The sequence below is a fragment of the Ornithorhynchus anatinus genome, chromosome 18 (assembly GCF_004115215.2).
Source record: "Ornithorhynchus anatinus isolate Pmale09 chromosome 18, mOrnAna1.pri.v4, whole genome shotgun sequence".
Taxonomy (NCBI): Eukaryota; Metazoa; Chordata; class Mammalia; order Monotremata; family Ornithorhynchidae; genus Ornithorhynchus; species Ornithorhynchus anatinus.
In genome coordinates this window covers 39,970,667-39,994,870 of record NC_041745.1, presented here as the reverse complement: position 1 = coordinate 39,994,870, position 24,204 = coordinate 39,970,667, and the positions used below count along the sequence as shown (strand labels likewise).

At 45.8% G+C, this 24,204-nt stretch overlaps 1 protein-coding gene across 2 annotated transcripts; it reads right to left on the bottom strand.

Annotated features, from left to right (window-relative positions):
* Nucleotides 1–856: 856 nt before the first annotated feature.
* On the bottom strand, nt 857–24,204 carry SERBP1 (SERPINE1 mRNA binding protein 1). Of its 2 annotated transcripts, none has more exons than XM_029083145.2 (9): nt 23,788–24,204; nt 17,262–17,412; nt 16,328–16,471; nt 16,118–16,213; nt 13,884–13,958; nt 8,833–9,010; nt 5,804–5,851; nt 4,271–4,444; nt 857–3,031 (listed from the first exon to the last, which is right to left on the bottom strand). In XM_029083145.2, exons 1-9 carry the CDS (start codon nt 24,101–24,103, stop codon nt 2,975–2,977), a joined length of 1,239 nt encoding a protein of 412 aa, XP_028938978.1. In that variant the 5' UTR covers nt 24,104–24,204; the 3' UTR covers nt 857–2,974. The 2 variants fall into 2 exon arrangements, with proteins under 2 accessions (XP_028938978.1, XP_007671427.2); XM_007673237.4 differs by having other exon boundaries at nt 16,118–16,189.

The following is a 24,204-nucleotide window of genomic DNA, read 5'->3' as shown; positions in this document are numbered from 1 at the left end:
ATGGTATTTAAGCACTTACTATGTGCCAAGCACTGTTCTAAGCGCTGGGGCAAATACATGGTAATCAGATTGTCCCACATGGGGCGCTCAGTCTCAATCCCCATTTGACAGATGAGGTAACGGAGGCACAGAGAAGTGAAGTAACTTGCCTAAGGTCACACAGCAGACAAATGGCAGGGTCAGGATTAGAACTCACGACCTCTGACTCCCAAGTCCGTGCTCTTGCCAATAGGCCATGCTGTTCTCAAAACCCTACCCAAGTGATCAGGCTAGGTCTCGGGCATGGACATATCCCCTCTAAACCAGGGTCATCCTTGCCCCCTGGTCACTAAAGGGCCTGGGGACTGAACAATTTCAGCCCCCAGCACTCACCACCCAGCTTGGCACATTTGCTTAACAAATACAATTATTGTGATTATTGTGACGCTGCAACATGGGGCTCCTGAACAAGGAACAGGCCGCTACCATTCACCACAATATTTTTGCTGTTTCTCTTCCGATTGTTCTTGGAACAGGTCTCCCTTGCATTGATCGATAAATTGTTTTTAAAACCGAACAAAGCAGCAGGATAAAAACTGACTCTATCCTAGACGCAGCAGGATAAAAACTGACTCTATCCTAGACTTCAGATCCTCTTTTGGACCTCTGGCCCCTGATCTAACTTCCCTAATGAACACATTCTCCATTTAAACCTCTGGCCACTTTGTGAAACAGCAAAGGAACAAAACATGCTTGTGAGAATCCCCATTGCAAAAAGTTTTTCAAGAAATCATGGCAGCGAACGTCATGTAATCCAGGGCAATGCCCTTAGCACTCAAACATATTGGTCCCTATTGAAACCTGCTGTATTGACTTATTTTTAAAGAGCATGAAAATAAACCTTTATTGTCTGTTATCACCCACCAATCAGATATATGTTCACAGTTTTAGCTTGACACAAACGGACTGAAATAGGCAAAATGTACATCTATCAGCAACAGCAGGCGGACCGATGTCTGAAGTACGCACTGCCTTGAGAACGGTAAGATATCGGACACGCCATCCAAAATATCGCTCTACGTTCTTGAGTGCCAGTGGCGGGGGGAGAAGGAGTCGCTTCTGTGTCGGGGTCAAGCGCGGTCTGCTTGGCTGACACATGAGAGTTTTGTTCGACAGTAGAGAGAGCAACTAGAGGATGGGGAAAGCGCTATAATACAGCAGAATTTTTTTACACAAATCTTTCTAGAAATAAAGACTTTTCAAGTTCAGATTACCACAGAGCGTTCAAAACGGCATTAATTACATTTAATGGAAACTTATAAAGAAAGGGTTTGAGGTGTGTGGGAGAGAGAGAGAGAGAGAGAGAGTGGTGAAAAAGTCAATACCAATTGACGTGTTTGCTTTTTGGTGCCAAGACTGAAAAATTGGCACCAATGCAAGGAAGGTGTAGTTCAGTGTCTCATACTGTGCCCACTAGTAGTCTGAACACCTACTACATACATACCCACCACCTCCTTTCTGGGGACATCCATTTTGGTAGGTCAAAGCACCCATTCATCACAAATGAGGAACTACATCTGTTTATACAAACAGTCCAGTAATGCGAGCCAGACCCTTTTTTTTTTTTTTTTTTAAACACTCCAAGCAGGGTCTCCCATACTTTTCCTATCTGTCCTCCACAATTTATAAATACGTTTCCATCCATTTCTGCCATCTCAACTTAAAAGCAAGTCCTTTCTCTAGCACCCTGATAAATGTGGCAGCCGAACCGAACCCTCCCCGTCAATCCCCAAGAAATCCTAGTCAACGTTAGTTATTCCTTTCATGTTTTCGAAGTGATGGTCCCCCGTTCCCAGGGATAAATTATATTGATGTCTAAGGGGGAAGAAGAGAAAACCCTTACCGTCTAGGGGGGGAAATAAACAAAAACACACACTTGTCCCATCAGCAGCTGGAGACCCAAATTGGAGCCATAGAGCAAATTTCTAAGAATAAATGGTTCAGGGTTTTTTGCTCCCTGAATTCTAGATGCCACCCACCCACCCAAAGCTGACTGCGTGCTCTCCCCGCTCCAAACTGGCTGGCCTGGCCCCGTTGTTTTCTCCTGTCACACAAGGACTATAGCCAAAGAAATGCTGCCTGATTTGCCAGGGTTGGGATACTGCCGGAAGAGCTTACGGTGCAATCAGTCTTGCACAACTCCCAGGTCTGGGAAGGTTAACATCTCTGTCACTAAAGACAATTCTGCTTAGGAAACAGGAAGAGAAAAGTCCAGGCCAGAGGAGGTATAACTTAAAACAAGAATTCCTTACCCCAAAGAATCGCTACAGGATCCAGGTTACTGGATGGAGTGAGTGTGCTTTTAGCATACAACCACCAAGATGGTGGAAAAACAAGTTTTTTCAAAGCCTGAATTTAAGCATTTAATCCAAGGTAAAATATGCCAGATACTAGTATTTCACACAGCCATAAATTGGCCAGCCTATGCTTAGGTCTCCCAGTTGTTCATTGGTGGCAAACCGCAAAGCAGGTAGTAAAGAAAAATCCAAAGCATTATTTAGAAACCAAATTGTTGTAGAGGTGGGGGGTGAAAAGGAGAACCCCTAAAATCCTTAATTAAAAAACACAAATGAAGTGAAAGCTTTAACTGGTACACACTGTTCACACCTATATTTCAAGTTTGGAAACGCATATTTTCAAGCAGCAATACAAAAAAGTATCCATGAAGAATGCATAATCTCTGAAAATTATGAAAACATCCCTGCTACCATTACATTTCTAAATACAAAACTGACTACCATATTGTTGCTTCTGTGTAGCGAGAGAAGTTCATTTTCAAAACAGATAAAATTCAGTCTTTAGGTGTGAATGGTATGAATGACAGTCTTTCTTTCTTTTTTTTTTTTTAATTTCTTAGTCGTTTAGGATCCTTAAGCATGCAAGCCTCGGAGAGGAGGGTCCACAAAGGAACCAGGGGTGGCTTTTGACATCCAGTTTAGGCCAGAGCTGGGAAAGCCTCTGGATCATCTACATCAGGAGCAGAAGCACTCGACTGAAAGAGAAACAGACGTCCAAGGTTAACGAGACCCCTTCTGTTATCTGTGCTCGTGGACACCCCCAGCCTGAGATGGTCCACTCAGTCTCTGCACACCCAGGAGAAACCAGCCATTACAATCCAGAGGTTTACGCATCCATTAGTCATTTTAGGTGGGAAGCAGCGTGGCCTAGTGGAAAGAGCATGGGCCTAGGAGTCGGAGGACCTGGGGTCTAATCCCGGCTCTGCCAATTCATTCATTCAGTCGTAATTATTGAGACCTTACTGTGTGCAAAGCACTGTACTAGCACTTGGAGGAATACAGTAACAGACGCATTCCCTGCCCACAATGAGCTTATAGTCTAGAGGATGAGCTTACAGTTGCTTGCTAGGTGACCCAGGGGAAGTCTCTTAATTTCCGTGGGCCTCGGTTTCCTCAACTGTAAAATGGAGATTCGATACTTATTCTCCCTCTTGCTTAAACTGTGAGCCCCATATGGGACGGGGACTGTGTCCAACCTGATTAACTTGTATTTACCCCAGGGCTTAGAACAGTGCTTAATACATACACAATAAGCGCTTAACAAATTACTGCACCTCCAGCCTGCTACCTGCCACCCCCCCAAAAAAGGTTTCCACTTGTAGGCAAGAAAAGTAGAGACATAGAGCATTCCAAGGGCAAAAAGTGAGCCTAGACAGACAAGTGGTGGATAAGCTGCTCTAGAGGGCTCTGAGGGTAGTCCAAAGAAGCTACCAGATTATCTATGAGGCTCATTTTTAAGGAACATGCCATGTACACAAACCATCTGGTCCACTTACAAAACTTTATAAAACTATCCTGGTGGAAAGTGCAGGACCAAGAAGAGTGGCTTGCCTCTCCACCCTCAGACAATTCAACCACATGCCTGCAGGGAAGGGGACTGGGCTTGAGGATTCTGGAGATCAGCGCAAAGGCGGTATCAAGGAGGCCGCACTACGGAGTCTGGGAGCCTAAAGTGAATGTAACTGCCCGTATCCCCACCCCTTTCAAGGCTACTGTTACATCACATCATTCGGGGCAGGACTACAGAAGAGGCCTCCCCAAGGAAGCCACCAGGAATTCTAAGCATCGTACTGCCAACTGAGAATCTAGTAGTCAGATCCAACCTCTCCCTCCAAACCAGGCGGCTGCAACTCGTTTGTTTCCGTCACGAACCTCGGCAAAAGAGCGTGCTTTTTCGGCAGCGCCAGTGACCCACGATGCCCAGGGGAAGTTACCTTGTCAGTTCTGCTACCACGGTTGGGCCGGCCGCCACGGCCACGGCCTCCTCTTCCTCCCCTGCCGCCACGGCCCGGGCGGCCGAGGTCTCCAAAATTGATCTCCAGCTGGGATGTGATATCGTTTGCTGGTTTACGGAAGTGATGATCCATTACGGAGTCTTCGGCATGAGCCTAAAGTGTAAAGTGAAGGCCATTGGGCAATGAATGAGGAAGTCACACATAAGGGCGAATTTGCGACCAAAAATTCCATTGGTATTTTAGTGAGAATGGCCAAATACATCTCTATGAAAGATCAAGGAGACATGGCCAAAACTAACCTTGGCTTCAAACATGCTGAGCAGAACAGCAAACCTCAGAATGGACTGGCCAAAACCACGTCACCCGGGGAACTAATTAAAGGATCTAAGAATCATGACCCAGTAATCTTAAAAGGCATTTTAGCATTTAGTGCTCTCCTGGATGTTGGGACCCAGCTCTAGTTGGCATGTTTCCAAAACATGGCATGTTTATTTGAAAATAAACCTGGACAAATAGCTTTTGGGGGAAAATTGGCAATGTAGACCATATATTTTCTGTCCCGTTCCCAGCTTGTTGAACCTATTCTTCCTCAAACAAAATTCCTCGGGACTGAGTTAGACAAATACGATTACTAATTCTCATTCAGCACCAACACACTGTTTTGCTGGCCCAACCTGGGTTCAGCCAAACACTTTGAAGACAGTCTCAGACTTGTAGAGCCGCCCCATTTTCAGAAAGTATTAGAAGCACAACAGAAAGATAACCAAAACGACTAACAACATTGGGCAGTCGAAGAAATATTTAACACGATGCTTGATCGTTCTGAATATTCAAGGCAACAGACAGGATGGTCAAAAATGGTCTGAACTGTACTTCGAGGGGCAGGTGCCACTTCCACTTTCTGGAGTCTTACACGTTAATAAGGGTAAGGTAGGCAAAAGTCAACACGAAGTTCCACACTGAAAGCCAGTGTTTGAACATTTCTGCCAGTTATTATACTCTACCTGTTGCAATCAAGTGAGTTGATGCAACCGACATTCGCTGAGGTAAAGCAAGCGGCGGTCCGGCACCAAAAGGGCAGCTAGTTAGTAACTTTTCCTTGGAATTTTGTACAAAGCTTTGCTCTGACAAGGCTACTCCAAATCCTGGAAAACCCTCCTCATAACTGTAATCCATGCTTCCTTTCCCTGGAATCGTGGCGAGTTCCTCTGAAGGGAACACCTAACAGTCTTCCTGTAGGCCAAAAGAGCACCGATGTCACACTCAACCAGTTACAATAGTTCCACTGATCCCGCAACAGGAACAGCAACCATCCCTTTCCAATAAGGTTTGCTGTCAGTTTCGGCGGGATCGAGGGAAAGCATTCCATCAAGATCTGGAGCCCAATGAGCTCCACTCTAACGAACAAAACCATATGAGTTCGTTCCAGCCCCCGCAAGCGATGGCCAAGACTCTACTGCTAGTGGCCAAGCAGGTCAGCCCCCTACTTGGAAAAGAGAGCCGGTATCATACCTCGTTTGATTCCACCGGGCTTCCCTGCACTTCTGTCATCCCCTTTGTCTGATGAACACCGCCAGGCCGTGTCCAAGGAGGGGGGAAGGAAGGAAGAGTGAATCAGTGAGAAACTATGACATATAGACTCTAAAAACTCTACATGGCAAGTTCCTTATGGGCAGGGAATCTACTGGCTTGTTTTACTGTTCCCCCCCAAGTGCTTAACACAGAGCTCTACACACAGTCCTATGCAGAGCACTGTATTAAGTGGTTGGGAGAGTACAGCACAACGAAATTAGCAGACACATTCCCTGCCCATAATGGGCTCACAATCTAGGGGAAAATTTTAAGGCCATGCCAAGATTTGAACTTGGATCACTGGATTCAGAGTCCAGAGAGCTCACCATTACACCATAGGGGCCCCACAAAATAAGCACTCAGTAAGTACCACTGATTGATAATACAAAAACAAAAAATGCAGCCTTTTTCACAGGAGAATGGGACTGCAGACACTGGGTGCTGGGGATGGAAGTCTGGCTTCTACCCTTTCACGATCACATGGAAGGTGAAGGTTAACCAGAAGGTGAATTCTGGTTGCAAAAGCAGCCAACTCCCCCTACATTTCTTCAGCACTAGCATTGCAAGAACTGAACTCATTTGCAGAGGGTTGGACACTCTCTGTAGACAAGCCTGCCAGACTCTTCAGGGTCTGTCGTACTGGGCTGAGCAAGACTCCTGGCTACTGTATCGATCCTGCGTTTCACTCAGACCGCACAGACTTGCTCTTGTGTTTTCTTTTACATGGGGGCACCTCTGAGCCTTTCGAACCCAACATCTATTTGCTCACCTTTTCAAGCAACCTTTCATGTTAAACAAACTTTTCTTACTCTTCAACAGATGAGGATGCCTGGGGCTGTACGTGCCCAAAGCCACCCACACAGGGCAACATGTGCAACCAATGAGAACGCAGATCAAAATCCAATTCACTGCTCAATATTGAGACATGTGACCTGTCAAGCTGTCATTTTCCCCATGTGTTCCAACAAAGTTTTCAGTGTCCAGAGAAAATATCCTCCCCGCACCCAGTGCGCCTTGTTCATGGTTAACTACAATTCAGTGTTTAGAATTTTGCCTGAGAAAACTTTCACTCAATTTACTATGGGATTGTTTTCCCCATGTGCAAGGTTGTGTCAAGTAACAAGTTTCAAAGTCGCAGCACTTATTTCCTTCAAATTCACTATAAATTTCAAAATGAACATTAATGAATTCCTGATTCAAAAACAAAACTCAAGCAGAGGCAAGAATCTTGTCATATGTAAGATACCATTAACAGGAATAATCAATATAGCCACATGGTTAAATGAACAGACTAACTGAACAGACTAAAACATACACGGCTTCTCTTTTGAAAAAAAAAACAAAAACAACCAACACAAACTAGATTAGATGGGGGGCTGTGTTTGAAAAAGAGGATTTTCCAAATATAAATGCTGTGCACTGAGTGGTATGTATGAAGTGATAGAATTAAAAAACCGGTGGAAATTTTCATAAGACAAAATCCCTAAATCATCTAGAATGTCAAAATGAGTAGTATGCACCAGAACCCACCCTTTCAAAAAAACAAACCCCTTCTTAAATCAAATGCTAGCTCTAGATATGCCCATGCTTCTTCCAAAGTCCTCCCTGTCTGGCACACAAAGATGGTAGTTGTTCAAAACAGGATGGGCCACTTCCACGAGCCTGATATTTTGTTTGAGCACTATCATGAGACATTCATGTGCCTGAAAGTCCCCACGAATGCTACATTTTTAAGCTTCCCCCATGGCTCCTTTCTTTGCCCTTCCATTGATCGGCACACGCCACTCTTTTAGAACTAAAGGGCAAGGCTAACAACTATGTGACTGAAAATGGGCAAGTCTGGGGCTTGTTTTTGAAGTTGGAATCCAAGGCAGACTTCTCCCCAAAAGGTCTCTTGCATTTCCAAACTGATCACAACAAGCACATACATTCAAAAAACCCCGCTAGGCTACCAGTTCATCCCCAGAGAACTCAAATGAACCTCTGGTAGTTAGTTGGTTCTGTGTTTTGGCTTTGAATATTTTATAATTTTCACCCTTCAGGGTGCTGGGCTTTGATGACTAATTCAAAGAAAACTGAGCAAAGCCCAGTCTCAGCAAAATGAAATAAAAATAAAAGTGATGAAAATAAAACCAATATATGTAGTTAACCGGGAGTTTGTTTGGGTAGGCCTGATTTCCTGAACTCAAGTTTGGGTTGTGAGTCACCAGGATACTCTCCTTTAAATTTACTACCAAGGTTTCTGGAATGAACACAACACGGGATCAAATTAAAACTGGGCACAAGTCAACAAACAAGGTCAAGAAATGAGATTCTTAGAGAGCAGATGCCATTCGCTAGTTGGTTGAGTCTTTGAATTCCAAATAATCACACTGGGAATCCAAAACTCTGACCTCATTAACCTCTGCTTAACAAATAATGAAGCATGACCTTAATTTGTGGTATTGAGTAGTTGTGTGTGTGTGTGTGCGTGTGCATTTTAATGTGCCATCCAAAAGACACAAAGATTACTAGAAGCTGGACCAGCAGTGGTGCAATGAGACTACTCTCGCGACTGAAGAGTTCCTGGCCTTTAAGCATATGCTCTAGTTTCTTTCTAACTTTGCACTGCAAACTATTTAAGCCTTCAGTATTTCCAGAAATTAATCATGGAAGATCACACACACCCACAAATCTCCAACCGGAGTGGGACCTTACTTGTCCCCTTAATACATTAACAATATGAGCTTAAAAAAAATACCATCACAAAAAGCAAACAAAAAACACCTGCCCCTGTAAACCCTTTTAGAAGTTACAGTTTTGCCCTTCAGAAATACTGCAGAAAGCACAAGTACTGCTCCAATGAATCACCACCAAAATCCTTCCTTTCACCAGACAGCACAGAATCTCAACAAATAAACACAGATCTTCTTCAACAACAATGGTATCGATTGGCAAAGGTCCCCAGATCCCGTACGGCTTCACCTTACCTCCTCGCTTTTTGATTTATGAAGAACAAATCCCTTCTTCCACTGCCCATCAGCACCCTCATTTGGTTTACGGATGTTAAACTCCACTTTTGCCCGGTCCTTGTTTTGAATAGCCTTCCACTCATCCAAGGTCATCTCTTTTGGGCCCTCTTCCTTCACCTCCTCGACTTCGTTCTCCCTGGAAGAGAACAGCCAATACAAAAATGAAGAAAATATTGTTCTGCCATTGAGGATCACAGGCCCGATTTTATACAATCTCATTCATTCAATAGTATTTATTGATTGCTTACTATGTGCAGAGCATAAATGGCGATCAGCTCCCAAGTTACCAATCTAGAACTAGGCATCTGCCAAAGGAAAGGTGTCCAACAAAGCACATTCCTCCCAACGAAGAAAAAGTCATAGTTTATTTCCACCTCCTCACATGTAACTACCACACCCACAAGCGAAGTCAAAGAAAGCACAGCTAGCAAGACCCAGCTTGGTGCACTAAGCCCTGTGATTCAGTCAGTCAATTGTATTTATTGAGAACTTACTACGTCTCGCTCCCTCCTCAATGGGACACGGCTATACCCACTTGACCATGGTCTGTGGAAACTATCAATTCCTCAACACCAAATCGATGCAAACCTGACTCCCTTTGTAGTTCAACTCTGCCTTGGAGCCCCAGGGAATCTCATTTGATCCCAGCATCATAACACTTGCTTTCAGTCCATAGGTCCCCTTCCAGTCAATCTGGATGTTTGGAAATCTTTGAGGAGCAATTTATTTGCCACTGTCTCTCTCTTGAATTGTACTTTCCAAGCACTTAGTACAGTGCTCCACACCCAGTAAGCACCAATAAATATGACTGAATGAATGCCACTAAAATACTCCCATTGACTCAGGACAATGTTCCCCACCATTCAATGTCCAGTCACAGATACGCACTCCATCAACCACAAAACAGATGGTTAACTCATTGCAAAGCGCTCACCTTGCCAGGAAAATGACTACATTCACTTCTGCAAACATTCACTTCCAATCAATGCTGGCATCTTAGAGGACAAAAATCGCATGCCTCCATCCTGAACTAACTCAGGTGAATTTATGTGAGGCTGGCAGTGAAGTCAGCAACCTTCTGAAATGCCAGAGGGTTTGAACAAAAACCCGAAACAATCATTGGAAAAGGAATGCTCATTTTATTGTTCATTGACTAGCTCCACTTAATCCTCTCATCATAAAAGGCAAGAAAACCCATGATCTCATTTTTCCTTGAGTTTAATAAATTGATACTAAGTTTTCATTCTTGTAAAGTGCAAGTTTTGAAGTACAGTAAAACCCCTCATAGCCTAGTAAGTAATCTAATGAAATTGCTTCACCTGTGAATCGAGTGGCTATTTGTTTAAATAATAGTCAAAAGGCAGTACTGAAAATGTTTGCAGGAAGAGATGGTTATTGTCATGTGCAGGGACAGCAGCATTTCTAACTTTGAGAAAATCTGCTGTTATTCCATCTTTGAGTACAAGAAGGTTGTCCATTCTCCATGTCCAAAGAGGGCATGGGCTTTAACTACAGATGCAGTAAGAGATTTCAGCTGGATGAGACCACTAAAATACGCTACCAAGGGCAATCGGGGAGGCCTCTACCCCTGAAGATCTTTAAGTCACTGGTCCTGGATGACTGAAGTCATTCAAATGAATGACATCAGACTAACAAGCACTCTGAAGGCAGGCTGTATCTTTTGTTGTTTAGGACTAAACCTCAAATCTCTGCGAAAGTTTGAGATAGTATATAAACTCTCACCTACCCTCCACCATAGCACTTATCTTTTATACTCTCTTGCTTCCTTCTACCAGTAAGTTATCTTAGTGTCCTCCCCTGCTAGGAGGTGAGCTGTTCAATAAATGACTCATGGGCATCCCTTCAAACTAATATTTCTGTAATAGTTGCATTAAGAATTCCTGTATAAAGTTACTTAATCATATGTACTACAATTTGTTGGAGGAAATTTTAAGGTTAACATCTGAACGAGTGTCAATATTGGACTTGGAATCAACCCCATTCAAAGTGTTAAGATCCCTGCTGGCGTCATTCAAAACGTGAGAATCAACAAACACGTAAGGAAAAAGCATAGTACCCAGGCAACACTGAAAGTTGTCCTGGACAATCTTTTAAACCTTGCTTGTATAAATAATGTGCTCTATAACCAGCCAAGTCTCTTCAGCTGTGTGGTTTACAATGTAAATACTAGCATCAGTTGTGGGCTGACTTCTACACACTCCAAGCATCATAGTGAACCTTTAACATTTCCACCATGGGCTGTTGAAGCAACTTCTCTAAAATTAATAACTTTCCATATAAAACTTAGAACTGAAATTTAGGGTACATACCAAAACAGTGTTATGAATCTAATTAATTCAAAAGCACTGCGTTTTTTGATATTGCTTTTTAAACAACTTTTGGTTGGGGTTGAGGACGCAGCTGCCAACATAATTTTATAACTATAAACGTGCTTATGCCCATGCAAAATTTTAACAACTAAACCTGTTTAGGAGCTTAACCTAGACTGGGGAGAATAAAAGGTAAATTACACAATCTTTCAATTGCCACCTTTGAAAACAAAGTCAAAGTTTCCCAGCCTACCCCAATAAGTTGCCTTGAAAAACAATTTTTTTTTTTTTACGACTTTTAAGACGGGGGAACATCGAAGCACGTCAGGACTTAGAACAATGCATTTAGAGACATCACCTTTATGAATTTTCAAATAAAGCTGGCAGGAAACCATTTTTCTTGACCATATGTGCAGCTATCATTCACCAGTCAGACTGTCCTTAATGTGATTTTCTTTATTAAACCCTACATGGAGATCCCCCAAACGCACATATCTTTTTTTCAACCATGGTAGAATTTTGCAAAACCCTCTCATGGTCCTAGTACTCGACCAGTCTCGATTACAGGAGGGAGAGTCAGTCGGGCAGAGGCTTATCCATTCCACTCCTAGCTTGGGCAGTGGCTAGCGAGCAGAAAGCCATCTGCTACAAGTCAAAACTCTCCTGTGCTGGGCAGCAGCAGCATGGGAGAGAATCAAGAGCCAAGACTCAAATTTACTCCATGGAAGGAGGCAACGGTAAACCACTTCCGTATTTCGATCGCAGATGGAAGTGGGGTGTTCTGGGCCAGATGTGTCCATGGCATCGCTATGGGTCGAAGAGAACTCGATGACATAAGACAAAAGAATTTAGCAAAAGGGAGTCAGACAAAGCTGCTCAGGGCAGATGCCTATCAGTTCAGGCCAATGATTAACAGAGCCAAACATTTCACTTTCAAGTTTTAGGAGTATCATTCTTTCCACTGGCTGTCTAGTAGAATAGTTCTGCTCAGTTGTCTTTCGCTGCCTCTTACAGACATGGTAACTGTTAGTAGCCAGCATCACCTCCAAAATGACAGTCACCCCTCCTTACCCTCATGGCCAAAATCCTCCCTCAAGGGGATCCTCTTCTCCCTCTCTCTGAAGAGGTCAGATGTGTTTTTCTGGGAAAAACAAAGAGCATTCCCTTCCTGCCTCCTGTGAGACTGGTAGTCAAACAACAGGCACCACTGGCAATCTAAAAATGATGATGTTTTTAGTGCTGGGACCCAGTTTCCTTACCCTTTTTGCCCTGCTGCCCCTGCCTGGATTACCACCTACTTTTACAACTCCAGCAATCTGTCCAGTTTCCAAAGCTGAGTATGTACCTGAGTGTTCTGTTCAGGACTGGATCATGCTATACCCAGTCTGAGTCCTAGCAGGACAGAACTCCTCGCAATTAGCTCTGCTGTCCTGTATTCTCCCAAGCGCTTAGTACATCGAGTGTTCACTACCACTGGTGGACTGACAGGCTTCCTCAACACACTGCAACCACTCAGATCTCTATCTTCAAAAGCAGGCCTTCTGGTGCCTTAATCACTGTCAACTACCCAAGACAAGTAGTTCCAGAAGACCTAAAATCTTACCCATTTTACCTCTACTTGGGAAATATGTGGCATTAGTCATTATTCTGAAAAACACTAAGAGTTGTTTGATGGATATGCAACTATTAGTGGTTAGAACACGCTGATCCTGAATTTATTAGTTATGCCCTATCCTTTCCTCTGTTGCATTTTCTGGGTTAATTGTTGGTAATCCAGTGCAGGGTTGATAAGACAGAAATGCCCCCACTAAACGATGTGCCCCTTGGCAATTCTCAGGATGACAAAGTATTTTAACAGTCCCAAGAACTCAGGGGGCACTAAGTTTAAATAGCTTAAAATTGAGAAGCAGCGTGGCTCAGTGGAAAGAGCCTGGGCTTCGGAGTCAGAGGTCATGAGTTCGACTCCCGGCTCTGCCACTTGTCAGCTGTGTGACTGTGGGCAAGTCACTTAACTTCTCTGTGCCTCAGTTCCCTCATCTGTAAAATAGGGATTAAAAGTGTGTGAGCCCCACGTGGGACAACCTGATTACCCTGTACCTTCCCCAGCGCTTAGAACAGTGCTCGGCACCTAGTAAGCGCTTAACAAATACCAACAAATACCAACATTATTAAAATTTTCCTGCTCCTGTTCAATTCCTGCGAATGCCCATTTGTGACAGCACAGCCCAATCCCTCTTGGGCTCTTCAGACATAGAGATTAGTCAACTTCCCCTGCAAGTTTTTTTTGAAGAGGAACGCTACTGTCCCCGCACACTATGCAAACATTGTCACTGCTGGTAACATTTCCAGTATTGCTCTTTGACTATTAAACAAATAACCACTAAGTATTCCCTCACCTAATGTCTTACGTGTCGGGTTTGAAGGTACATCTGTAACAGATCTAATAAAAAGATAACTGTAACCAGGACAGCTAATCTTGGAAGAATACTTTATAAAAAAAAAAACAAATCCCAACTCTCTTCAGAAGCAGGCCAGAAATGAACTCATTATGTAGGCTGTATAGTATTTTAACGTTTAACACATGGCCCATGATTGATGCGTGTGTTATTTAAGCATTACACAAATTAACTGAAGTTGAGGCTTAATTTGGATTTCTGATTTCTTGGGACCATAACTTACTTATTCTCTGTATCGGCCACTGGATGCTCTTCTCCTTCGGGTGTTTCCTCAGTTACATTTGATTGATCCAAGTCACTGCAATTAGAATACATTTCAATAATTCAGTTGGGTCCCATCTAGGAATACCAAAGCACCTGTTAATGGTCTCAACTCAAGAAGCTCACCTAAGAATAGTCAGTTCTAAAACGGCAGTAATTACGTCTGTGAAGAACCTCGCATTACAGATAACTCGTGTTACAATGTGCTCGTTCTGCAACATTGTGTTCTGACTCATGTTTCGGCTTGGACTTTGTTAGGGAATTAGGCCCTGTTCTATGGACAGCGCAAGCCTGTACAATACAGCATGATGCCGCGTTGGAAGAAAGTGCACGCGTGCAGCACCAAGGGACCCACGTACCGCAAAATGAATTTTCTTTAACATGGGGTTTCACAAGAATGCCAGCCCCAAGTTATAGGGGAGCTGTGTGTGTATATACACCTTGACCTAAGCCACATGCACGCACACTACCCCTTATCTTATTCTAAACGGAGAATCAATTTTTGGAAGAAAGTTCCCTAATTCTCCCACATTATTCTATCTGAAACACACAGTGAAAATACACATTATGGGAGAACTGACTTATTCATCTTTCTGATGTCTTTCATTTGGTTCGCTGCCAGAGCTAATTGGGGAAAGAGCTGTAAGCTTAAGGCCGCAGAGAGGACCAGGGTTGTTCTTTTAAATGACACAAGCATCATAAGCTTACAGCGGTAGAACCTTGCACTGTGGGGTGCAAGCCTATTAAAGATCAAACCTTGGGGGGGGGGGGGGGGGGGGGGGGAGAAACGACATAGGATCCTTGATTATTTGGCAGCAGTTGAACAGACTCTTCGTGCCATTCCTGCTGTGAAGGGGTGAAAAGGTGGTGGCACGCCCAAGCCAAGAAATTTCCAGCTTTTGCGACTATTCACAGGCTGACAAAAGGCTCTGGGGTCAGTAGGGTTCGGGGGTGTCGGAGCCTGGCTCCGCCCATGACTCTGGGCCGGGCAAGGCTGCCACTCCCCACCCCTGCTGTGGCCCCAAGTGGACTCACGGCAGGAGGAGCAGGAATACCCGCTCCCGCCTTGCTGCGCACCCAGGCTGACTCATCATGGGGTGACTCCCGGGAGGGGCACGCAGCCAAAAAGGACGAAGGGTTCCAGAGAGCCACAAGGGCTGGACGACCCCCGTTTTGGGCCCGCCACCAGGGCCACTGCTCAGACACCGGCACAGAGTCGAGGTTTCCAAACGCTTAGTACGGTGCTCCGCACACAGTGAGTGCTCAGGAAATACCACTGATTCATTGGATTTCCTTCCGGCCTTATCATCTCAGGCACGCTCCTTGGGCAGTGGGTACGGGGTTGCACCCCAAACCTAAGACCTCCAATCTGCCCGGCAGAGTCCTCCAAAGCCCTCCGTCCGGTTCGTCGCCACAATTCGCTGCTGTCAAAAAGCACAGCGTGCGCCTAGCGGAGACAGAGAGGGGAGGTCCCTGCTAAAAAGAGTGTGCGCAGGACACTTTTTTCCTTTTCTATGCTTTTCGGTTTCCCAATCTGTGTAGACGGTTGGGTCTGACAATTTTCAAGGGCTTACTACGCAATTTTGGGGTTTTTTTCCCCAGGAAGTTTCTATAAGCCCTTCAGAAGGGATCCATATGAACTGGAGTCGATTACAGCTCCAAATCTTTATTAATCATCTCAGGGAAAGCTAGAACCTCCATCTAAGCACCGGAAATAATTGCTATAACCTGTTTTGAGAAGCAGCGTGGCTCAGTGGAAAGAGCACAGGCTTTGGAGTCAGAGTTCATGGGTTCGAATCCCAGCTCGGCCACTTGTCAGCTGTGTGACTTTGGGCAAGTCACTTAACTTCTCTGTGCCTCAGTTCCCTCATCTGTAAAATGGGGATTAAGACTGTGAGCCCCACGTGGGACAACCTGATTCCCCTGTGTCTACCCCAGCGCTTAGAACAGTGCTCGGCACATAGTAAGCGCTTAACAAATACCAACATTATTTTGGGGACCAAAGTGGAATTTAGCAAATGGAGGAAGAGAACTGCCTCTGAAAACACTCCTCAGATCAGGAATGGGTCTGCTCTGACTAAATTTCACCTGCCCCAACACTTAGCACAGTGGTTGGCACACAGCACTCAATAAATATCACAGTCATTACTATGACGACCCGAAAAGAAGTTTGCATTAGGAAATGAAATTACTAACGTTAATTCATCTTTGACAGTTCCCCAGTTGTGAGATCCACTACCACCACGCTTGTCCTCGTGCTTCAGGCCACTGAAATGGGAATGTGAAAAAGAACTAACAGAACTGAGTTAACATCATACTGTTTGAATGCAGAAATTCAAAAACAATCAAATGAAAATTGTTTAGAGAAACGAGGTCCAAAGAAGAAAGAACGAATTTAAGACTTACGATCTATCACTGCCACTATGCCTATCAAATTCACGTTTGCCACGGGAGTCAAAGCCATCTCCTCTGCCCATTCCACGCCCTCGTCCACCACGGCCTCTTCCGCCAGGACCACCACGTCCTCGGATAGGCCGGTCAATGATAGGCCTGTCGTACAATACATTAAAATACATTTACAATACATTTTTCCCAGAAAATTCATTTTCGAAATCCAGAGGCTAGACAATATTTTTAGAGATCCGAGACCAAAAATAAAGCATTTGGTCTTAGTAAACTTAGCACTGTCCTTTCTCAAAAACACATCAGACTGCTAGATGACAATCCACCCCCCCACACACACAAAAAAGGGAAGATAGCTAAAATTATTTTGGCATTCTATGAATTCACTAAAGTGAATCTTCTCTAAGGGATATCAAAATAATCACAGCTATTTTGCCAAGTATGCCGCTAGTGAAGTCACTGTCCAGGCCACTTCTAAAAGGACAGCTTCTGGTTTGCAAGAATCAACGTTTTTGACTATTTAAGAGTTCAAACAGAACTACTGAATCTCAGTAAATATAAGTACATTTTTAGAATGGTCGGTTTAGAAGCGCTAATATTTCTGTATTTTGACCCAATCTCTGGATAACCAAGTGACAAGGAAATCTCCCGATGGATCCTTAAATACAAAGGAGTGCTGCCTTCTGCTCCCTGCTACAAGGACCGACAGGTAAGTCCTCCAGCCTCAGAGGGGAACAACAGCTCTAGTCAAACGGTCATCTACAGAAGTTGGGTAGCTAATAAAACCCAGCGTCAGAGATCTCCTCTCTGACTGCTTCGCAGCACCACTGAGAGGCTGCCGCTGGCAGACAAACAATGCGGTGCTGCCTTCCTAGATAGGGCAAGATTAAAATCTTTCCTCCGAATCCTCTCAAATAGTTTAAGATGAAAATCTTACTTGTCAACTGAAAATTCTCCTCCTTCGCCCTTCTCTTCGGCGGGTTTTTCAAATCGACGCTCACGAGGTGGCCTCCTTTCCGGCCTCCTGTCAATCGGCTTCCCTTCTCCCTGAGGCTGTTGATCGGGCCTTCTGCCAACCCGCCTTATCCCTAAAATAGTAGACAATCTGCATAGGCAAGTTGTTTGTGCGATTCAGTAAAGGCAGTTGCACTACTGAGGCAAAGTCAATCGAGTCGATATTTTCTGTTTTTCTCCCAGTATTTCCTGCTGCTGACTGGGAAAGCACTCAGTACAGTCCCTGGCACATAGTAAGGGCTTGACAAGACTAGGGTTAAATTGCCCCATTTAGAAGGAGCATTACGGACTATTTCGCTTAGGGTTGGGGGGGGGGGACCTCGCCAGAATTGCGAAATCAACAGTATTTCCTGAGTGCCTACTGTGTGTGGAGCACTGTACTAAGCACTTGGAGTGTATAGTAGAGTTGGCTGACCTAACTCCTGCCCTCAGGGAGCTTAAAAATCTGACAGGGGAGACAAACTCTAACCAATTTGTGCAGGGTCTGAGAGCACTTGGCTGCAACCTCCCCATCAGATTAGACTTCCCGCCCATAACACCTACACGAGTAGCAGAGTCAGAACCCTGGCTCCACCACTTGTCTGTTCTGTGACCTTGGACAAGTCACTTCACTTCTCTGTGCCTCTGTTACCTATCTGCAAAATGGGGGGTGAAGACTGTGAGCCCCATGGGGGACATGGACCCTGTCCACCCTGATTAGCTTGAATCTACCCCAGCGTTCACTACAGTCCCTGGCACATAGTAAGTGCTTGACAAATACCGTAAAATAATCCTATCCGCCCCCCCGCTTCCTGCCAGGCACAGAAGGGGAGGGAAGTGTCCCCACTTACTTTTCCTTTTCTCCCACTTTCTTCTGCATCACCCTGACTTGCTCCCTTTGCTCTTCCCCCCTCCACCCCACAACACACACATTGATAGATCTGTCATTTTATGTATTTATATCGATGTGTTTTATTTGTATTGATGTCTGTCTCCCCCCCCCACACCCCAGACTGTGAGCTCAATATGGGCAGGGGTTGTCTCTGTATTGTACTTTCCCAAGCACTTGGTTCAGTGTTTTGCATACATTAAGTGCTCAATAAATAAGGCTGCCGGACCGAATGAATGAAAGCTGGCAGTAGTCCAACCCATCGAACCCTAGAGCCAATTCCCTGGCATTCTTTCTGGGGGCTGCTAGTGCCAGTTTTACTTCCAGGACTACTTTAACTGGATTCTCAAGAGATTTCCAGTGGCCCTTGCTGCCGCCCTTCTTGTTCTGCCATCCCCACCTCTGCTCCACGTTCAAAGAGTGGACAGGTGATTGTGGATCATGAAATGACACCTTTTGAAGAGAAATCAATGCACTTGTCATTTCAATCTTTTCAAATTTGTTGGAACAGTCTATGCAATTAAAGATTTGAAGGGAGCCCAATTCAACAGCATTGAGGATTGAGGGAGAAAAAACTGCTTGTTAAGACATGTTACAGCTTGCTTTCCCACTCTACACCTAATGTATCCTGGGGTCCAACTGCCTGACGGCTAGCAGCAATCCTTGTATGAAAGCAATAGTGAAGCACTTTGGGGAGGTGGAGAAACAAGTTAAAATATCGTTCTTGCCTCAAAATCCAAAAGTATCCTCAAAAACCAGAACTTGCCCAAGTGCCTGTTTCTGCTACTTGTTGCTTTCTAGGTGAATCTTCCCTTCCCAAAAGCCAAGCTTCTTGCAAATACTGCCAGATGCGAACTGGTCAAGATAAAAAAAAAAAACACTGCTGGAAAAAAAAAACCCCAAACCCCTGCTGAAAATGTCTCCAAGCACTTCTGGAGGATTCATAAACACAAATATAGCAGTGAACTATTTTTCAAGCTAAGGCCAAAAGCAGCTGGGAAATTGATAATGTTTACGTTAGGCATCTTGGGCATTTGTAGCAAGTCGGGACTCAAACTACGGCATACTGGCTGACAACTGCATATAAATCAGATTTGGTCTAATTAAAAATTTTATCTGTACATGGCTCTTTTAGAACAGACTAACTCGCCAGATGCAAACTCTCAAACGAACTTCTTCAGCGAATAATACTGTTTGGGTGGAGCTTTTAAAGACCTTAGCATTAGAGTATCCAAGCCATACACACCCAAATGAACAATGGTTTCTCCACCCAAGATTCAACCTTAGGCCTCCCAGACCCCAAATGAATGCATGGAGAGCGAACTAGGCCTGCACTTACAAGTTTACACCAGAAGCATCCAACTTGTGTCCTTTCAGAGTTTCACATCTGCTGAGAAAGACTGCACTGATTTAAATTTCACTCCAATTTCAGTGGCCCACATCCTCCGGTACGCCAGACATAGTATGGCTGATGATTTTCAAGGTTATACTTAGTTTACGATTAGGTGACAATTTAATATCATCCTAAAACTCCCAAGAGTCGTGGGCTACAATTAAACCATGTGAATTGAAATCCATCAAGTATCGACAGTTCTTCTGACACATCCTCCAACAAGACTGTGCAAACAACGAAAATCCCAGCGATTTCCCAAGGAATTTCTTCATTTAAAATACTAGTTCTAAGATGACAACTTGGTTCAAAGGTTGTTCACTCTTTCATCAAAAGACTGAGTCACTAAACCATGCCTTACACATAGCTATTCAAAAGCTGGGGACTCACCTGCATGCTAATAATTCAGAAAACTTGTTTTGGAGGAAGCGTCTTTTTGGCTCAACTTAATAAGTTATAAATTACCACCCCCCCATGATTTACTTTTTGCTGCCTCCTGTAACAAGTTCCCAAAGGAACTCAATTCAATTTTTGATGCCTGCACCTAAGGTGTTCGTTTCGTGAGATTCCTTCATTCAATCGTATTTATTGAGTGCTTACTGTGTGCAGAGCACTGTACTAAGCGCTTGGAAAGTACAATTCGGCCACAGAGAGAGATAATCCCTATCCAAATAAGGGCTCACAGTCTAGAAGTCAAAGACTAGTTGGTAGCAAAATATTAATCCTGTCCTCAAATTTATTCCATCCACCAGTCCTAGATCTCCTCACAGTCCACTGCATTTTCAGAAAGCAGTTTCAGTCAAACTCATTCGTATTTACTGAGCACTTACTGTGTGCAGAGCACTGTACTAAGCGCTTGGAAAGTACAATTCGGCCAGAGAGAGAGACAATCCCTACCCAACGACGGGCTCGGTTTACAGCTCAAAGACTACTTGATAGCAAAATACTAATCCTGTCCTCAAATTCTTAATTCCATCCCCCGGTCCTGGATGATCTCACAATCCACTGCATTTTCAAAAAGCAGTTTCAGTCAAATAAGCGGCTGTTTTCATCCTCCCCCAAAGAGGCCACCCCCCACCCCGAAAGGCAGCCTTCATAGGAAATGACGGCATAATCCCCAAGAACAACCAAACGGTCGAAATTCCCCAAAAGGTTCAGGATGGGGATGGCACCATGTGGGACAGGAATTGGGTATTGGGAGCTCCCCCCAGGAGCGAAGGGAAGGGAGGGGAAAAGAAGGAGGAGGGGAAAAGTAGAGGGAGTGGAAAAGAAGAGGGAGGGGAAAAGAAGAGGGAGGGGAAAAGAAGAGGGAGGGGAAAAGAAGAGGGAGGGGAAGGGACCGACAACATGGTCCGGGAAGCACGTGGCCCAGGGATGGAAGGGTTTCAACTTCCAACACCTTCTGACCCTGGAAGGAAGAGGAGCCCGAGAAATGCTATGCGGGACCGAAAATAATCACCCTCGGATTCCCTTCCCGCTTGAGACGGGCGGCCCGCTTGCCAGCCCACCCGGGAGGGGGCTGCACTATGCGCCCCACCATCGGGCCCATCCGCTTTGTGGCCTCGGCTATTTGGCTTCGCGGGCCTTACCGGGGGGGGGGGAGGAGCGACTCGAGAGGAGGGAAAACCTTTTAGGGCGTCCCTTAGGAGGCTCAGTTTGCAGGGAAGGGGGAGGAGGCCTAAAAAAGGCTAACAACTTTGTGTTGTGACAGCGGGGGAGGGTCCTCTGGTCACCCCGAGGCTGGAGTCGTAGTCCACCTCCGCTTACCCCCCACGGGGCCCCTCTCCAGGCCTGTGAGCCCATTACTGGGCAGGGATTGTCTCTATCTGCTGCCGAATTGTAATAGTAAGCGCTTGACAAATACCAACATTATCATTATGTGCCAAGCACCGCTCTAAGCGCTGGGGTAGATACAAGGTGATCAGGTTGTCCCACGTAGGGCTTAACAGTCTTCATCCCTATTTTCCAGAGGAGGTCACTGAGGCCCAAAGAAGTGAAGTGACTTGCCCAAGGTCTTACCGCTGACAAGCAGCTGAACCAGGATTAGAATCCACGACCTGTGACTGCCAAGCTCGCGCTCTTTCCACTGAGGCAAGCTGCTAACCCTGCTTCTCAATGGCAATAACAAATACCATTAATACAATAAACGCTCTATAAATACGATTGAACGCATGAATTGAGCGCTTACTCTGTGCAGAGCACTGGACTAAGCGCTGGGAATGGACGGAGGGGCAGCGTGGCTCAGTGGAAACAGCATGGGCTTGGGAGTAAGAAGTCGTGGGTTCTGATCCCAGCTCTGCCACTTGTCAGCTGCGTGACCTTGGGCAAGTCAGTTCACTTCTGTGTGCTTCAGTTCCCTCATCTGTTAGCTGGGGATGACGACTATGCATCCCTCGTGGGACAACCTGGTGTCCTTATATCCTCCCCTGTGCTGAGAAGAGTGCTTCGTACATAGTAAGCACTTCAGAAATAATAACAATAATGTTATTTGACTTCTGACTCCTAAGCCCGTGCTCTTTCCACTGAGCCCCGCTGCTTCTCAACGGTAATAACAAATACCATTATTATGGTAAGCGCTCGAGTCACTTCACTTCTTTGGGCCTCGGTTCCCTCCTCTGTAAAGTGGGGATGAAGACCGCCAGCCCCACGGGGGACCACCTGATGACCTTGTATCCCTCCCCAGCGCTTAGAAGAGTGCTCTGCACCGAGTAAGCGCTTCACTGATATCATCATCATCATTATTACGATTGAAGGCATGAATTGGGCGCGAGTTCTCTGCACAGAGTAAGCGCTTCACAGATACCATCATCATTATTATTACGATTGAACGCATGAATTGGGGGCAAGAGTGCTCTGCACAGAGTAAGCGCTTCACCGATACCATTATCATTATTATTACGATTGAAGGCCTGAACTGGGTGCAGGAGTGCAAGTAAGCACTTCACAGCTAGCATCATCATTATTATTACGACTGAAGGCATGAATTCGGCGCAAGAGTGTTCTGCACAGAATAAGCGCTTCACAGATACCACCATTATTATTACGACTGAAGGCACGAATTGGGCGCAAGAGTGCTCCGCACAGAGTAATAGCTTCAGATACAATCATTATTATTACGACTGAAGGCATGAATTGGGCGCAAGAGTGCTCTGCACAGAGTAATAGCTTCAGATACAATCATCCTTATTATTACGACTGAAGGCATGAACTGGGCGCAAGAGTGCTCTGCACAGAGTAGGCGCTTAAGATAACCGTTATCATTATTACGACTGAAGGCATGAATTGGGCGCGAGTGCTCTGCACAGAGTAAGCGCTTCACAGATACCATCATCATTATAATTACGATTGAAGCCATGAATTGGGCGCAAAAGTGCTCTGCACTAAGAGCTTCACAGTTACCATCATTACTATTACGACTGAAGGCATGAATTGGGCGCCAGAGTGCTCTGCACAAAGTTAGCGCTTAAGATACCATTATCATTACTACGATTAAAGGCATGAATTGGGGACAAGATTGCTCTGCACAGAGTTAGCGCTTAAGATACCATTATCATCATTACGATTAAAGGCATGAATTGGGGACAAGATTGCTCTGCACAGAGTTAGCGCTTAAGATACCATTATCATTACTACGATTAAAGGCATGAAGTGAGCGCAAGAGTGCTCTGCACAGAGTAGGCGCTTAAAATACCATCACCATTATTACGACTGAAGGCATGAATTGGGCGCCAGAGGTGCTCTGCACAGAGTTCCAGCTCCCGATACCATCATTATTACGACTGAAGGCCTGAACTGGGCGCCAAGAGTGCTCTGCCCCGACTAAGCGCTTCGCAGCTACCCCCGTCATTACGATTGCGATTGAACGCACGAATTGGGTCCTGCCTGGGTGCAGAGGACTGGCCTAAGCGCTGGGGAGGGACGGAGGGAGACCCTCCCCCGCGGCCCGGGCCCTCGTGGTCCCCGAGAAAGCGAAAGCAAGTCGTCCCCCGGCCAGTCCTGGGGGGGGGGTCTCCTTCCCCCCGGGGCCCTCCTCCTCCAGGCAGCAGCATCGGGCCGCACGTGTGGGGCAGGGCCCGCACCGCGTGGGGAGGCAAGACACATGGTGGAAGGCAGGGCCCCGGTCGCGGTCCGCGGCGGGGACCCCCTGCCCCTCCTCGTCCTGCTGGTCCTCCTCATCCTCCTCGTCCCTACCTTCTTTCTTCAGCGCCACGGGCGGCTGCGCGTCCTCCTTCTTGTCGACGGGCCCGGCGATGGCGGGCAGCGGGTTCTTGCGGTCCTTCTGGGACTCCTTGCGGGGCTGCTTGGCGGCGGCGCTGGGGTGGGCCTGGGCCGCGGCCTGCGCCGCGCTCTTGGGCCCCGGCCCCCCGCCGCCGCCGCCCCCGCCGCCTTCTTTTTTCTTGTTCTCCGCCGCCTTCAGCACCTCGAAGGGGTCCGATTCGTCGTCAAATAGTTGGTCGAAGCGGTTGGTGACGACGCACCCGAAGCCTTCTTGTAGGTGTCCGGGCATGATGGGGCCCTGGCGGCGCGTTCCTCCACGGATTGCAGCGGGCCGCGCCGAGCCGACAGCGCCTGCTTCAGCTCTTCCCTCCAAGATGGCCGGGCCGAGAG